Raw genomic sequence first — 17,183 nt, forward strand, 5'->3', positions numbered from 1 at the left:
TGCATAAAAAATGTTTAAAAGTGAGAGGAAAATTAACAATGTAAAAAAAGAAAAAAGAAAGAAAATTACGGAGCATCAGAACTCCTTAGCGTTTACGCATTTTCATGGAAAAATACCTTGTTGGCAAATGCTGGAACACCTTTTTGGTTAAAAATAAATAGCATAAAGTGTGAGGAAACCAACTGAGGGGGAAAAAAAGCAACCAGAATAGCTTCTAAGCCAGAAACAGAATAGTGAAGTTATGCCAGAGGCATTAGGTCATTACACCTGTGACTGCCCTCTGCCAGGCCCAGTGTTGACAAGCCTCAGATCACGTGGGCTCAAGGGCATCCAGAAAGGCCTGTTTGAACAGGTCAGGGTCAGGGGAGGGCAGCCACTCATGCTTTGGTTGTGAAGTGTCTTTGCTGTTTAAAGTGTCTTGTTTTCCTTTGAACTTTGAAGTTTCTCCCTCATGAGTAGTCCAATCTTCATTTAAACAGATGTAATTCTCACTTAATGTCCTCTTTTTACCCCATTTTGCCCTGGTAGCTGGGACAGTGAAGCATGGAGCTGTATTTTGGTGAATACCAACATGTGCAGCAGGAATATGGCGTCCACCTAAGGCTTGCAAGTGATGAGACCAAAAAGTCAAGAAATTCCCAGCACTCCAAGGCAGGCTCCTATGGGGTCAGTATTAGGGTCCAGGGAATTGACGGCCATCCCTACATAGTTCTGAATAACACAGAGAGGTGTCTTGCTGGCACATCCTTTCCTGAAAATGGGCCATCATTTCCACCTCCACTGATAAATCACCTGCCCCCCCATTCTAGCAATGGGTCTGTGCTAAAGGAGAACAGCGGAGAAGAATTACAGCTCCCAGAAAACCCATATGCCCAACCCAGCCCAGTAAGAAACCTGAAACAGCCCCCTTTCCATGAGGGCAAGAATGGAGTTCTAGAACACAAAGATGGGCCCATGAAGCCATCCCACGTGCTGAACTTTCAGAGGCATCCAGAGCTTCTGCAGCCCTATGACCCTGAAAAGAATGGGCTGAACTTACCAAATCACCAACCTCCTGAAAGTAATTGGCTAAAAAATTTAACAGAAGAAGGTACCAATAATAAGAAGGCTTGGACTTACTTTCCCAAACCCGGCAGTTCCCAGCCTTCCAGCCCTCCCTTGGAATCCAGTGTGACAGCCATTCGTCTGTGCAGCTCTGTGGTCATTGAAGACCCCAAAAAGCAGACCTCGGTGTGCGTGAATGTACAGAGCTGCACCAAGGAGAGGGTGGGAGAGGAGGCTGTTTCCCCGAGTGAGAGGTCCCTAGCTGGCCACGGCCCACATGCCCACCCCGAAACCAAGAAAACCAGGCCAGATGTTCTTCCCTTCCGGCGACAAGATTCAGCGGGACCGGTCCTGGATGGAGGTCGGTCACGGAGGTCGTCCTCGTCATCCACGACTCCCACTTCAGCCACCTCCTTGTACAGATTTTTACTTGATGATCAGGAATGTGCCATCCATGCCGACAACGTCAATCGTCATGAAAACAGAAGGTACATCCCCTTCTTGCCAGGAACTGGGCGGGATATTGATACGGGATCAATTCCTGGTGTGGATCAGTTAATTGAAAAGTTTGATCAAAAACCTGGGCTTCAGAGAAGAGGAAGGTCTGGAAAACGAAACAGAATCAACCCAGATGACAGGAAAAGATCCCGCAGCGTGGATAGTGCCTTTCCTTTTGGTCTTCAGGGGAACTCGGAGTACCTGACCGAATTTAGTAGGAACTTGGGCAAGTCCAGCGAACACCTCCTCCGTCCCTCCCAGGTGTGCCCGCAGAGGCCGCCGTCTCAAGAACACCGAGGGAAGCAAAGTGTGGGCCGCACCTTTGCCAGACTGCAGGGAGCCACTCGGGGAGCTCAGAGCGCCCTCCCCAGGCCTCAGCAGAACAAAGATGGGAAAGTGGCTGAAAACAAAGGAAGTCCGGAAAGCAGGGCGATTCCTGTGTCCTCCCTTCCAGCACAGAGTAAAAAGGAAGAAGAAATAAAAACAGCCACTGCTACCTTGATGTTACAGAACCGGGTGGTGCCAACCTCACCTGATTCTGGTGCCAAGAAAATTTCTGTGAAGACGTTTTCTTCCAGCTCAAACACTCAGGTAACACTGGTGTGAGTCCTGTGTTTTTCTTCTAAAATGATGAACTCAGGCTACAGGAGGCTCTAGGAGTGTGTGTGTGTGTGTGTGTGTGTGTGTGTGTGTGTGTGTGAAAAATACACATATATATTCCTATCTATAATCTTGAATCAATAATTGCACATCTGATTTTCTTAGGATTAGATTATGTCCTACTGACAACTGCATAGTTTTTTTTTTTCCCCCCTAGGATATTTTGAGCACTATTAGATTCCCATTGTGGTCTTTCTGCAAAGTAACTGTCAAACACTATAGAGAGGATCAATTTCTTTGTATAAAAATCTGGAAATATGCAAAATTAGTTTCCACAGAGTCAGTGTTTAGGTTTGTCTAGGTATGTTTTTTAATTCATGAAGTTGAGTGACTAGGTTAATTTCTAGTCAGAGAAATAAAGTTAATCCTAATTTAGGTTAATTGCAAAGTGATAAAATCTAAGTGGTACATTTAGTGTTTTGGTAAGTAACCACAAAATATAATGATATTGATGAAAATGATAATAAAGTTTGTAAGTGCCAAGCACTATTTGAATATATTATAGGACTGCACCAGCCTTATAAAGGTAGGTATTATTTACCCTAATTTACAGGTGAGAAAATTGGAGGGAGGAAGAGTTAAGTAAACTTGCCCAAGGTTACAGAGCTAATCAGCCTTGGAACTGACTATAATAAGGAAGCTTACCTGAGGATTTGTTTTTGGGAAGTAGGAATGTGTTTGGAAGCCACTGCTTGAGGGTGTGGGCATCTTCCTGGAAATATCATCCTCCTGGTCTAATAACAGATGTTGTGTTCTAGGCCACACCGGATCTCCTGAAGGGCCAGCAAGAGCTCACTCAACAAACCAACGAGGAGACCGCCAAGCAGATACTTTATAATTACCTCAAAGAAGGGTTAGTGATTTCTCTTAAAGACCAAAGTATTATTGTTTCTGACTGGGCTCTTCATTTTCTTTTCTGAAGCTTTGTATCTTATCCTCCCTTCCTGGTCTGTGCTTGTCATTTGAAGGTTAATTCTCAATGGCAGGAGTTTTCATATTGGCATTTAAGCTTATGTGAAAAGCTTAAATTTGTAGGGACCTGGGTAGGGGAGTGCAGGGAAGAACATATTTTTTAAGTGATCCTTTATTCAAGGATAGGAGAGGGTCCAGTGTTCAGTTTTGAGTTGAGTCTGCCACCACCTTGACTTCTTCCACGCACACGGTAGTCCCCAATTGTCCCTTATTAGAAGTTACAAATAAAAACTTCATCTCTCCCCAGAGTTAACATTGGCCAGGAGCCCCTGCTTCCGTTAGTTTTGAAGCACATGAGTCATTTAAAAGCAGTGCTTTCTGTACTCGGAGATTGAGTTGGAAGAATCTGGTTTTCAGTCCTTACTCAGATACTAGCTGCACTGGAATTCTCGGCAAGGAATTTGGAAGTTTCTGTTTCAGTTCCCTCATCACATGATAAAAAGAGGAGGAAAGAAAGAGTTTTATAAAAGCCTGAGGCAACTAAAAGTCAACCACTGACCACTTTCATTGGTATCTGAACCCTTGATAATTTTATATATGTGCTTTACAATTATTTGTCTATATGCTGGAGCTGACAAAATAGCTTCAAAGTACAACATGGTAACTCCTTTTTTTTTTTTTTTTTTTTTTTTTGGGAGGCGAGGGAGGGAAGTAACCAAAGAGATTCTTCTAGCTGAGAGCTAGTTGTTATTTCCTTGTAAAGGGTTTTCCATGTTAAGATTAAGGCAGAAGAACCTTTGACTTTTAAAATTCTTTAAATTCTTTTTTCCTTTGGCACTTGATAATATTGACAGACTGGTAAGGCAGACTTTAGTGGGAGGTACCTTCTTAAGGAATTTTATTTTAAATCTTTTAACTGCCAGGGGTGTGGTAGAAGTTCATAAAACTTAATCTGACTATTACCTGTGAAGTCAAGACAAAGGGCTGCTGTATGGACAGTCTTGGCATGGGGCTTATAGTTTTTTAAACATGGGCTAAGCAAGTAAGATCACTGCAGATTATTCTTAGCGTCAGATTTAAAGAGCAGTGTGTGTATGGGAAACATCACACACACACACATAAAGAAAGAAAAGGAGAATTCCTTTTGGAATGAATTCAAGTCGTTTGAATCAAACAACAAATGACTACATTTTCACTGGGTATTTTCTCCAAACTATTTTAGAAGGTGCAGGTGTTTCTCTCACATGTTTGGAAATGGGAACCTCTGTCCCAAATGGCATATGAAATATTCTGAGCCCAGTGCTTGTGTCCCTCATTGTTTTCTCTGCTGTCTCTTCTGCAGAAGTACCGACAATGAGGATGCTACCAAAAGGAAAGTCAACTTGGTTTTTGAGAAAATCCAGACCTTAAAGTCACGAGCAGCCGGGAGCGCACAAGGAAATAATCAAGTAAGTTGAAGTTTTGTATTTTCAGAGTTCATTTAGCATAGAATGTAGTAAACAACTTGCTGTTTTTTTCAGTGACTACATTTATTTATAGCAGTAGGTGGGAACTTTCCTCAGTGGTAAGCAGTACGGCAGTACCTAAAACAGAAGCCCACATTTTATATATAACCTAAAAATCTGAAGTGCTCCAAAATCTGAAACTTTTTGAGTGTTCAAATGAAACCATGAGTAGAAAATTCCACACCAAACCTCATATGTCCAGTCACAGTCATAGCAGTTGTAACAAACACATAAACTTTATTGCGTGCCCAAAGTTATTAAAACCATTGTATAAAATTACCTCCTAGCTATATGCATCAGGTATATGCACAATGTAAATAAATTTTTGTGTTTTGACCTGGATCCCCCAACTACCTCATTATATATGTGCAAATATTCCAAAATTCAAATAATTTCCAACTTCAAAATGCTTCTGCTTCCAAGTTTTTGGATAAGGGACACTTAACCTGTAATCCTAATTTATAACCTGCTTTTTTTTCTTTAAAGAAATGTTTTAAAGATATTTTATTAAAAATGCACAAAACATGACAAGATAACATAAAAAAGGTGGCAAAATTTAGAAGGAAAAATTAAGAATAAGAAAAAAATAATGTAATGCTATAACCAGTGGAGATCTCACACATTGTTGTTGGTGAATTAACCATGAAAGGACTAGGACGTGAGCCCAGAAGGTCAGATGTAAGGCAGAACAAGGACTAGAGACTGGTGAAACCAACCAGTGTTAGGAAGGGAAAGAGTGGAGGGGAACTAATTCTTAAAAACTGCCTGTTTAATTGTGCTGAATTTGAGTTGAGACTTGGAGATTTTAGGGGGCTTAAAATGGGAGTCATCTTCTATTTGATAAACATCTACTATGTGCCATCTGTTCGTGCCCTGACTTGTAGCTCAATCCTACAGCACCTGAGTTAGGCCTCAATATTATTGTGTATCTTCCCTTTCCCTCCAGGGAATTCTGCATGGGAGGGAAAGAGGTGATACCTGGAGGCAGGTAGGATGAAGTTTATCTGTAACTTTTTTTTTTTTTTTAACTTTGGAAACTTATGTAGAGGATACTTTTAGATGTTACCTACTCTCTTTTCTGCTCAGCATTCACATAGCACTCAGCTAGCCCTTTGCCATGCTCTGTGTATATATATACATACGCATCCACAATTTCCACTAGGGAATCTTAAAATTGTACACCTTTTATGCAATCTTCAGAAGTTCTACATAGTTCTTTAAGTTAGTTCCATAGTTCTTGATAAAACTTTTAAAATCCAAAATTGTCACCATGATTCTTGCTTTTGGTTCACTTGCATGATCTTTACTCGTAATAACAGACTCCAGGTAGCCAGCCTTAGCTGGGAAAGTCAGGGTAGCTCCTCTGGGAAAAATGGCACTAATGTTCTCTCAAAAGAGCATAGAACTCTCAGAAGAAGGGAAGGCAGGGGCATTCTAAGTGGAGGGAGTGGAATGAACAAATACAAAGAGGCATAGGTTTGCCATGTTTAGGTTACTAGAGGCAATTTAATGTAGCTGGAACATATAGCCAGGATTCGGGAAGGGTGGGGAGAAAGCCAGATGATGGGGGTCCTGCAAATCATGTTAGAAATTTCTATTCCCAGCTTAAGGGGATGGGCTACCTTCAAAGGATTTTAAATGAGCATGAATACCATTGTATTTATAAAAGTTCATTCCTTTTGTAGCTTTTGGAGAGAGGTAAAATTAGAGGCAGGGTGACAAATTAAGAAGTTGCTGCTGAGTCAAGTGAGAGGTGAAGGGAAGATAAAATTAAGGCTCTCGGGGACTCTGGCTGGGATCACAGTGCCATGACTTTAATTGCCCACCGTTGTCTTCTCTGCTTCCATCCGTATGTTCTGAATCTGACTCTTGGCTGTCAAAGGTTGTGAAGTTTATTTTTGGTGTATGTTAAGTATTTCCTTAGGAGAGTATGTAAAAGCCCTCTTCCTTAGACTGAGATCATATTGAGAAATGGCAAAGCAGGTGGGGTTTTTGTTTAGGAAGGAACAACTTATGATTTCCCCATTGGATTGGATTGCTCTCATTTCACTGAGGAAATTGAAGTCCTGTGTTTTGCGTTAGGTTCTGGTCCCCTTCTTGGGAGTAGGTGGGAGGACCTCCTCCAGGTTCATCACACTCGTCTCACACCTGGATTCAGGGAAATGCAAGCCAAAACTGCTTTTTACAGCTTTGATTCCTACTTTTATCTCTTTCCCTCACCTATTTGTAGTTTTCTAACTGCTTAACTGTAGGATTTTAGCCAAGTCCTTTGGAGAGCATCATCCTTTTATCATGTCCTGGAAGAAGAACATGAAAATGAGATAATGAGATCCATAAATATTCACATTCAGATCAGAGATATTTTTCTAGTAGATTCTGTTTAATCTGGTTCCTCTTTATGATGTCTGCTTTCATTTTGGAAATGTAACATCTAAGAGAAGAAAGCCACTTTAGCCAATGTGCATTTACTTACTACTGGCTTACAGGCATTTGCAGAAAGTGAAAGATAAACGTTTCATTGACAGTTATGGAGCAATAATTGCCAGGATAGTAAAGTCGTGTCACAGTCTGGGAACATCAGGCATGGGCTTTGGGTATAATATCATGCAGCAGATGTATCTTCAACAAATATTTTTTTTTTCTATTGCTTTTTTGGGGTATAACTTTCAGTAAATCGCTTAACTGTATACTTTACTGAATTTTAAACATACTTTTGCATCCCTGCAAATGCCACTTAGATCAAGAGAGCCATCATCCAGTTTTCCTGAGCTACTTGCCAATCAATTACACCTCTTCCCTCTGGAGGTAATCATCTTCTGACTTCTACCATCTAGATTAGTCTTATCTTTTGTGAACTTCATATAACTAAAAAATTGAAGTATGTATTCCCATATGCCTGGCTTTATTTCCTCAACATGATGTCAGTGAAATTCATTAATATTGTATTTATCAATAACTATTTTTTATTGATATGTAGTTTTCCATTGTATCAGTATACTATAGTGCAGATTCTTGGTGGACATTCCTGGTTTTTGTCCATTGGAATAAAGCTATTTTTTTTTTTTTTTGGTAAACACATTTACTATATATATGGATAAAATTGCTGGGTTATAAAGTAGGTATAGATTTAGTTCTTCAATATTTCCAATTGAATTTAGAAAGTAGTCGAAATAATTTATACCCACCAGCAGCCCATGCCAGTTTTCCTGTATTTATAGCTTCTAACACACTCTGTTCCATTGGTGTGCTTATCTCTCCTTGCACTAATACCATACAGATCAAATTATTATAACTCTTAGAGCAAACCTCAATATCTAGTGGTATTTGTCTTCCATCTTTATTCTTCAAGATAGTCTTGGCTATTCTAGGTCTTTTGCCTTTCCAAATAAACTGTAGAATCAGTTTTCCATTAAAAAAAATCTTCAGGAGTTTTAATTAGGATTACATTATCTATTGATGTATAGATAAATGTGGTTCTGACATCTGTACATTGTTGGTACTCTTATCGTGAACATAATGTCTTTCCATTTATGTGTGCCTAGACCTCTCCCAGTCATTCTGTCACCTTTGAGGTCTTACCTGTTTTTCATTTACATGTGTTCCCTTTTGAGTTCTCTTCTTCCTTTTGTACCTCTCTGTTCCCACCAAGACCATTTTCTTCCCACCTGGAGAACTTTCCTGTTGAATCCTGTGGTACTTTTCGGCTGACAGTCAATTTTCTCAGTGTTTTTTGTCTGATAATATTTTTCATTTCCTCGAGTTTTTAAAAAATTTAAAAAAAATTTTTAGTTGTTGATAGACATTTATTTTATTTATGCGTGGTGCTGAGAATCAAACCCAGTGCCTCACACATGCTAGGCAAGCACACTACCACTGAGCCACAGCCCCAGCCTCATTTTCTCGAGTTTTTGAGGAACTCTAGTTTGGCAAGCATTGCTTTGTTTCATAATTTTAATGACTTGTGTGTCTTTTGGCCTCCATGGGCTGCAGCAGGAAGCCAGGTGTCATTCTTGTATTTTTTCCTGAGTGTTTCTTTGCGCTCTGGCTGCTCTGAATATTTTATCTTCAATTTTCAGAAGTTGAACTATAATGTATCTAAATATGTTTTTTCTTGTATTTTTCCTACTTGAGGTTCACTATCTTCTTGATAGGTTGCTGGCATTCATCACATTTGCAAATTTTTTGGCTATTATTTCTTTGAATATTGCCTCTTTTACATTCTCTCACTTCTTCTAAGATACTGATGACATGTGTGTTACAACTTTTCATGGTATCCTTATATTTCTTATTCTCTATTGTGTGTGTCCCCTCCCGCTCTGGTGCATCAAAATCTGGATACTGTCTGTTGACCTTTCAATTTAATTAATCTTATTTGCTGATTATGTTATCTTTTAGGTCTTATTCTTTTAAGTTGTCAGTTCTAGGATTTTATTTATTTAAATAAAATAAAGTGGATGACATCATCATCATCATCATTATTATTTTGGTACCAAGGATTGAACTCAGGGGCACTCGACCACTGAGCCACATCCCCAGCCCTATTATGAATTTTATTTAGAGATAGGGTCTCACTGAGTTGCTTGGTGCCTCACCATTGCTGAGGCTGGCTTTGAACTTGCCATCCTCTAGTCTCAGCCTCCCCAGCCTCTGGGATGACAGACATGTGCCACTGCGCCTGGCTGGATGACATTATTGATGTTCTGGATTGTATCATCTCCCCTGAAGAACCCTGAGTTTTCTTCTTTATTCTGTATGCTCAGTTGCTTTGGGCATTGTTGGGGTGGTCAATTGAGTCTTTGCCCTTAGTCCTATAGCACAACTCATCTTCCTTTCTTGGGATCTTGAATGCCTGGATGTCTATCATAGCTTCTCTGATGTGGCTGAACTGGAACCCTAGTGTCTCCCAGCTTAGTGCAGTCTGTGGAGTCTCTGTTGAGTTCTTTGTCTCCTTCAGATCTTCTCTGTTGGCCTCTCAGATTCTTGTCCTGTTCATAGTGTGGCTTAAGAATAATCCTAGGAATCCAAGGAGTACTTTTTCTTGCAGGTTTGAGGGCTTCTGTGGGAGTTCTCACCTCACCGTGATTCCGAAGTCTCCTTGGTTTACCATCTCTAAACTCTAGTCTCTGTTCCTTCATCAGTGAGAGATTCCCCCACCCCTTAAATTAATAAGCTTTATTTTTAGAGCAGCCTTAGGTTTACAGCAGAACTGAGTGGAAAGTTCCTGCCCCCTGTTCCCCATACACACTCTTCATCAGAGTGGTACTTCTGTTACAATCAGTGGACCTATCTTGACACACCATTGTTACCAAAGTCCATGGTTTATACTAGGGTTCACTCTTGGTGTTGTATATTCTATTGGTTTTGATAAATGAACAATGATGTATGTCCCTATTATAGAATCATACAGAGTAGATGCGCTGTTCTAGGACTCTCTGTGTTGTGCTTTTTTATCCTCCCTCTCCCCTAACTCCTACAATCAACAATCATTTTACTGTCTCTATAGTTGTGCCTTCCCAAATATCATACAGTTGCAATCATATAGTATTTAGCCTTTTCAAATTGACTTTTTTAATGTGGAAAAAACTTAAATATATTACTAGGTCTTTTTTATAGATAGCTCGTTTTTTCTTTAAATTTTTTTTTTTTTTTTTTTTTTTTTTTTTTAGTTGTAGATGGACACAACACCTTTGTTTATTTATTTTTATGTGGTGCTGAGGATGAAACCCTCACACATGCTAGGCACGAGCTACAATCCCCGCCGGGTAGGTCATTTCTACTTAGCATTGAGTAATATTATATTGTTTGATGAACCATAGTTTATCCATTTGCCAACTAAGGACATCTCGATTGCTTCCAAATTTTAATTGTGAATAAAGTTACTGTAAACATCTACGCACAGGTTTTTTTTTTCAGTTCGTTTCGATGAAGACCAAGGAGTGCAACTCTTGGAACACAGAGTTTATCTTCCAAAATAGTTATTGTTTTTCATCTCCCCCACCCCCTCCCCACCATGAACGAGAATGCCTGTTGTTCTACATTCTTGCCAGCATTTGATATTTTGAATTTTGGTCACTGTAATAGGTGTATAGTGGTATCTCATTATTTTAATTTACAGTTTCCTAATGATGTTGTTTGAGCTTTAAAATTTTTACTGTGCTATGGTTTGAAAACAGGGAGAGTACAGGGTAAATGTAGTGTGACCTCGTGTGTTTCTCTTATTAAGGATTATAGCCCCATGTTGGTTGGTTTTCAATGCTTGCAAATATGTCTCATATTTTTGTTCAGCTTTCATAGTTTTTGTAGGGAGAATAAATCTGTTATCAGCTACTCTATCATGATTAGACCCAGAATTACAATAATCCCTTATTGAAATTTTTATTAAATGTAGGAGAAGTGTTAGATTCTATAGACACAGAAATGCATAAAACATGATCTCTACCTTCTAAAAGTTTATAATCTCCTAAGGTAATAGTTCTCAAACAATCCCTAAGAATCAGTGGTGCTAAACTATGTTTTGAAACAACAAGGTTTAGTTATTGATTTTCTTGTGATTTCTATGTACTGGAATCTAGAATTTTTTATAAAGCAGTTTCTTTTAAGTATTATTTGTCCTAAATCTAATACTTAATATTTTATAATATTCTATAGAGTACTTTGAACACTTCTAGGAAATAAGTTTTAGTAAGTAAATAAGTTTTAGTCCTATTGAACTAATGTTGAGAAATCTGGTGAAATAATTCCTGTGACTGTGGTAAATGATATAAAGTTCACTGGAGTCCTGAGGGGCCCGCCTGATTAACTCTGCCTGCAAAGCAGGGGAAGAGTCTCTAGGGGTTGACATTTGAATTGTTAGTGCTATGCTTCATCAGTTACTGCTTTGGTTATATTTTGGGAAAAGAGAATTAAAACATCCTGAACATTTAAATAAGGATATCTTTGCAATTAATCACAGGCTTCTAACTCATCATCTGAAGTCAAAGACCTATTGGAACAGAAAAACAAGTTGACCTTAGAAGTGGCTGAACTTCAGAGGCAGCTTCAACTAGAGGTCAAGGTATCTGGCTCTTCTTTTATTTTTTTCTATTTCTGTCTTGGTTGTTAAAGAACATATTAAGCACATTGGGATGCCCAGGTGAAATGAAAGCTCATTTTATTTTTTGCCCCAAAGAAGCATTCCTTTCATCACTGAGTAAATTCCCATTATTTGGCTGCTGTTGTCCATTTTTTTGTAAGTAGCCAAAGCACATAAAGACTGTTTGCTTTGACAGAGTTAAAGAAACACTGTTGGATTCAGGTGGGACAATCAGAAACTAGATGTATAGTTAGTATGTAAAACATTGAACTAAGTAGAAGTAGCAGAATAAAGTTTAGCTGGAAATTTCTTTTAGGAGTATTACAATTCACTAGGTATAAATACTTAAAATTCTTTGGAGTTTGAACTCTATGCTTTATTTTTATTTTTAGTTGTCAATAGACCTTTATTTTATTTATTTATATTCGGTGCTGAGAACTGAACCCAGTACCTTACACATGCTCTACTACTGAGCCAAAACCCCAACCCACTCCTATGCTTTAATTATGTTGTTTAATTGTTCAGTAATGTAAGTGCAAAGACATGGAGTCCATTAGAGTTTGGAAGTAGGTTTCTGTGGGATGATGTGAATATACAGTGGTGGTACTTTAAAATTGCACTGCTTCATTTTAGAATCAACAAAACATCAAAGAAGAGAGAGAGAGGATGCGGGCAGACTTGGAAAAGCTGCGAAGCCAATGTGACAGTAAGGTGGAAGAGAACTCCACATTGCAGCAGCGACTGGAAGAAAGCGAAGGGGAGCTCCGGAAGAACCTGGAGGAGTGAGTTTGGGGCCAAGATCCTGCTATCCTTCCTGAGTTTTTATATTGTGTGCAGCCCGAGCCCCTTTGACCTCTTAATTACACCCAGCCTTACTGAGGCTGCCCACCCTTCCTTTCCTCCCAACAATCCTTGTAAAACCGTGAAGCTGATGACATGTGCAGACTGGTAAGCAGGAAGGTTAATAATTATTAAGATTCTTTGTACACCTTGAAGTATGTCTTGTACAGTTTCAGCCTTTAAAGTAGATCTCATGACAGGTGAGAAGTGGGGGACACTGAGTAGTAATCGATAAAGACAGATTTCAGTGAGCCTGGGCCCAGCTTCCAAAAAGTACTTGTCACATGGCCTCCACAATCTCCCAGTTTGCAAATTTTATTCTGGTTTATGTTGGTCTCTGTGCTGGGTACTTGCACCCCTTCTCAGTCTTCGAGGATGAAATTCAAGTCCACGGTGGACCTTCCTGCCATTGCATCACTTTAAAGTCTGTGGCAAAATGATCTAAAACCTAGATTTAAAAATGCATAGTGCTATGGAGACCTGTGGCTGTGACGGAAGCCCTCAGTGAAAGGTTAAGCTGGGATCAAATCCAGAGGGAATTCAGGGAAAGTGGGACTTTATGTCATAACAGCATTTGATTGCCCTTGTAATTTTGATGGTAGGGTTATTTGCTTTAAAAATATTCAGAGAGATGAGTTTCAGAAAATAAGTTAGCAAGAAAAAAATCAAAACATTGAGGGTACAGTAAAGAACTTAGAAACTTGAAAGATATGGTCATTGTGAGGTTGGAAAACTTTTCCTTGTTAGAGAGTGATTATTTTAGGGTTTGTGAGCCATGTCATCTTTGTCATAACTGCTCAACTCTTATCATTACTCTGTGACCATGGCCACAAGCAATGCATAAGTGGACCAGCAAGGCTGTGTTCCAGCAACACTTTATTCACAGAAACAGTCATGGGCTGGATTGGCCTATAGACCATAATTTGATGATTCCCCTGGTCTAGAGTACAGGGATAAGGGAGGGTGGGATGACTTTGTTGAAAAAAATATCAAAGTTGACTTTTGTCATTTCTTTATCGTCTATGCTCAAATTCTAGTAGCCTACAGTCTCCATTTGGGTAGAAAATTTCCCTACATTCTGCCCCCCCCCTGCCATTTTATTGGTTTGAGCTCTCACCTGATATCTGGGTCAAGTTGGACTGTAGCCCTGGGTTCTTACCAGGTGCCATTTTGAGTTGCTGATTCGTTCATCACTGCAGAGAACGAGAGGCTCCTAGGGGCTTTACATGACTCTGTGACTGTCTGAAGTCAGATTGGATGAAGAACTGTGGAGCCCAGGAGACTCTCTGATGGGCTTCCTCCCTGCCAGGCTCTTCCAGGTGAAGATGGAACGAGAACAGCACCAGACCGAGATCAGGGACCTCCAGGACCAGCTCTCGGAAATGCATGATGAGCTGGACAGTGCTAAGCAGTCTGAAGACAGGGAGAAGGGGGCACTGATAGAGGTAAGGGGTGGTGGCCAGTGACAGGCCTCACCTGCTGCAGAGGAGGGGGTGGGGGGGGCTGGGTGCCATTCTGTTGTGTGCATTCACTTGTGGCTGTGGTCAGATTCTGTGAGAGCACCATGTGTCATTAATTATAAACATTCTTAGGAAAACTTTCAACTACAGAAAAGTCGAAAAGAATAGCACATTACCACCTATCAATCACCAATGCTGGTTCAACAGTTGTCAATATTACTTACTTACTTACTCCATTAATTTACCTGTTCATACACTCATCAATTTTTTTGTTGTTGTTGTTTACTGAACCATTTTAAAGTATAGTCACCGTACCTCATTCCTGAACTTTTCAGCATGCATCTTTGAAAAATTGGGGAATTTATTTTACATAATTGTAATACCATTATTATACTTAAAATATTAATGATTTTCATAATGAATATCTATCTATTTCCAATTCTTGGTCCTTATTCAAAATTTCCAGATGTTCCCCCAAGCATATTTTATAGTTTTTTCCTTCCTCTGAGCTAGGTTCTAGTCAGAAATCACACATTTCCATTATTGTGTCTCTCAAATTTCATTTTATCTTAACTCCTCCTATCCCTCATCTCCATCTCCTTTCTCTGTCTCCCATCCCACTAACCTAAAAAAAACTGGAGCAGTGCCCCACATTGTGGATTGTTCTGATTATCTCTTTATGGTGTCCGTTAACTTATTTCACTATCCCCTATATTTCTAGTAAATTGGAATTATATCTAAATACTAATAGATTTAGGGCAGACTTTGGACAAGAATAGTTTGTAAATATGTTGTTTATGGAAAAAACGAGCAATAAGATTGTGGTAATACTTAACGCTTCTTGTTTCTTAAAGCCCCACAAGCCTATAAGCTCCATAAAGGAAGGGTCAGCTCTGCACTGCATTGGTAGCATTTGCTACAGTTCTGGGCTGCACAGAGCCACAGTACTGGGCGGCACAGCAGTCTGTACATATTTGGTGGATGATTAGATGAATCCATGAGTGAGAGAGTGAATGAATGAACGAATCCATTTGCTACATACCCAGGCTGCCCATCTGGCTTTTGCTCATAAGATCTATTAAATACTTTCCTTATATTTATCTGTAAGCCAGTGGATAAAGGTTGACACTTCCTACTTAACATTTGTTAATTATTATGGGGTTTACCAAAGACCCTTGTTATGTTACTTCTCTGAGTTATTGTCAGCCTGCTGAGGTGAAAGATACACAAGTAAGAAATACTTAGAATGCAAGAATGTTGATTTTGAATGCCTACATTTGGGGGAGAAATATAATTGAGGGTGAGAAAAATAACTTTTCTCTCTGCTCATTTTGGTGTTTCATATTTGCTGTAACATTATTATCACCTGGATTTTGACATAGTTTTGAAACATTTCTTTTGTAAGGTGTGGTTGTAGAAAAAACCTAACAAATAAATAAGTAAAAGACCATTTAGATCAACGCTCCACCAAAATAAGTAAAAAAAAAAAAAGTTACTTTGTCATTATTTAATTTTCCTCTGCTTTTCCCCTTAGGGATTAGGCATTTTCTTTTACCCTTTCTTGGGACCAAAAAGCTTCTGGCTCTTAAGTTCCTGGAGTTCCTTGAAGTCTCCATTGTCAACTGCTTTCTCTCCCCTTCCTTGTTTAGATTTAATGGTTCCTCCTCGGAAGAGCTGAGCCCCTCTCCCTGGCCTGGTGGACACTGAGGGGAGGGTGCCGTGGTCACACAGTAGTGGGGCTTTTGAACTCTTGTCACATGGGCACAGAAGGATAATTTTCTCTACTCCCACAGAACTGTCTCTTGGTCTCTGTTTAGACCTTTTCTCCACAGAAGGCCTCAGCCTGTTCCTTAGCACCTGGTGTTCCTCTGTTGATCAGATGATTCCTTAAATACCACCACATTCATGATGCTAGACTGCATCATGGCTCCATCACTTTGGGGCTCAGTGATGAGGACAAGGTGTATTACAATGGGGCTTTGAAAATATGTGTTATTTCTGACTAAAATATTAAAGCAACACAAAATGAAATTTAAAAATGGGTAATATACATATTTCCCTAATACCTAAGCAATTAGTTTTATTTCTACATTTCATTTGCTTTCTCACCCATTGGTAGGTTTATCCACCCATCTGTATATAATGTAGGGATAAACATAATGCCTTTTCAGTTTTGCTACCTGCTTTTAAAAGTTAATAAGTAAGAAATACTTTTCCTTATTATACTTTATAATTTTTATATTTAAATTTTAAGGAGATAGACCATAATATGCTTAATCATTCTAATGTATTTTTCTTTCTTTTGCAATTCTGAAAAAATTTTGTGGTGACCCTTCTTTACGTGTACCCTTTTACTACTTAAAAAAAAAAAAGTTCCTAAAGATAAGTTCCCAGAAATGATGTCATTGAAGAATTTATGGTTTCAGTAAAAGTGTAGCTTCACAAACAAGTTCAAAGAGAAGACTATCATATTTGGATTCCTTGTGTGGATGTTTCATTGGTTCTAAAAGGAAAAGATGTTATCTTAGTTCCTAGGAAGTCTCCAGAGTTCCTGATTTTTCCCTAACAATTGAATTCTGTAATTGCTAGTCGCTCTTTCCCATAATATTTTCCATCTTCTTAGATGCTCTCTTTTCGTTCACATGACCTAGATGTACATTTGTACCTCTCTCTTCTAGCTGGCTCACTCAACAATTTATCATCATTGCTTCTCCCCTCTTTGGTGCCTACCACAGTGCCAAATAGCAAATGAATAAATAATTTCCACTATTGAAATTACTTTTAAAAGTAATCTCTTTTAAAAGGGAGTGATTTCTAAAATGAACCACCTACTTCTTTAACTCTTTTTTAAATATTTGTTTTTTAATTATACATGGACAAAATATCTTTATTTTGTTTATTTATTTTTATGTGGTGCTAAGGATCAAATCCAGTGCCTCACATGTGCAAGGCAAGTACTCTGCCACTGAGCCACAGCCCCAGTTCATATTTCTTTTAACTCTTAAAGCACAACATACTGAGCATTCAATAACTGAGCATAATTTCGTTTTTGAAACAGTTTGTTGTTTTATTTATATTACTTCCTAGGAAAGAATCTGAGCCTCAGTATTGTGTGTTCAGGTCTAGGCTGATAATGAGAAATACGAGAATGGGAAACTGAGCACATTTTTTCTTAAACATGTTCCTGGAATT

At 39.0% G+C, this 17,183-nt stretch overlaps 1 protein-coding gene across 1 annotated transcript in view; it reads left to right on the forward strand.

Annotated features, from left to right (window-relative positions):
* The window catches only part of Cgnl1 (cingulin like 1), a 155,035-nt gene that overhangs the window by 52,662 nt on the left and 85,190 nt on the right, over positions 1–17,183 (forward strand). Inside the window, exons 2-7 of the mRNA XM_026384805.2 lie at positions 529–2,133; positions 2,961–3,055; positions 4,457–4,562; positions 11,572–11,673; positions 12,325–12,473; positions 13,841–13,976. Of these exons, the coding sequence (XP_026240590.2) occupies positions 544–2,133; positions 2,961–3,055; positions 4,457–4,562; positions 11,572–11,673; positions 12,325–12,473; positions 13,841–13,976 (2,178 nt within the window). The 5' untranslated portion in view covers positions 529–543. The remainder of the gene's footprint in view (positions 1–528; positions 2,134–2,960; positions 3,056–4,456; positions 4,563–11,571; positions 11,674–12,324; positions 12,474–13,840; positions 13,977–17,183) is intronic.

The sequence above is a fragment of the Urocitellus parryii genome, chromosome 6 (genome assembly GCF_045843805.1).
Source record: "Urocitellus parryii isolate mUroPar1 chromosome 6, mUroPar1.hap1, whole genome shotgun sequence".
In the NCBI taxonomy this organism is placed as follows: domain Eukaryota; kingdom Metazoa; phylum Chordata; class Mammalia; order Rodentia; family Sciuridae; genus Urocitellus; species Urocitellus parryii.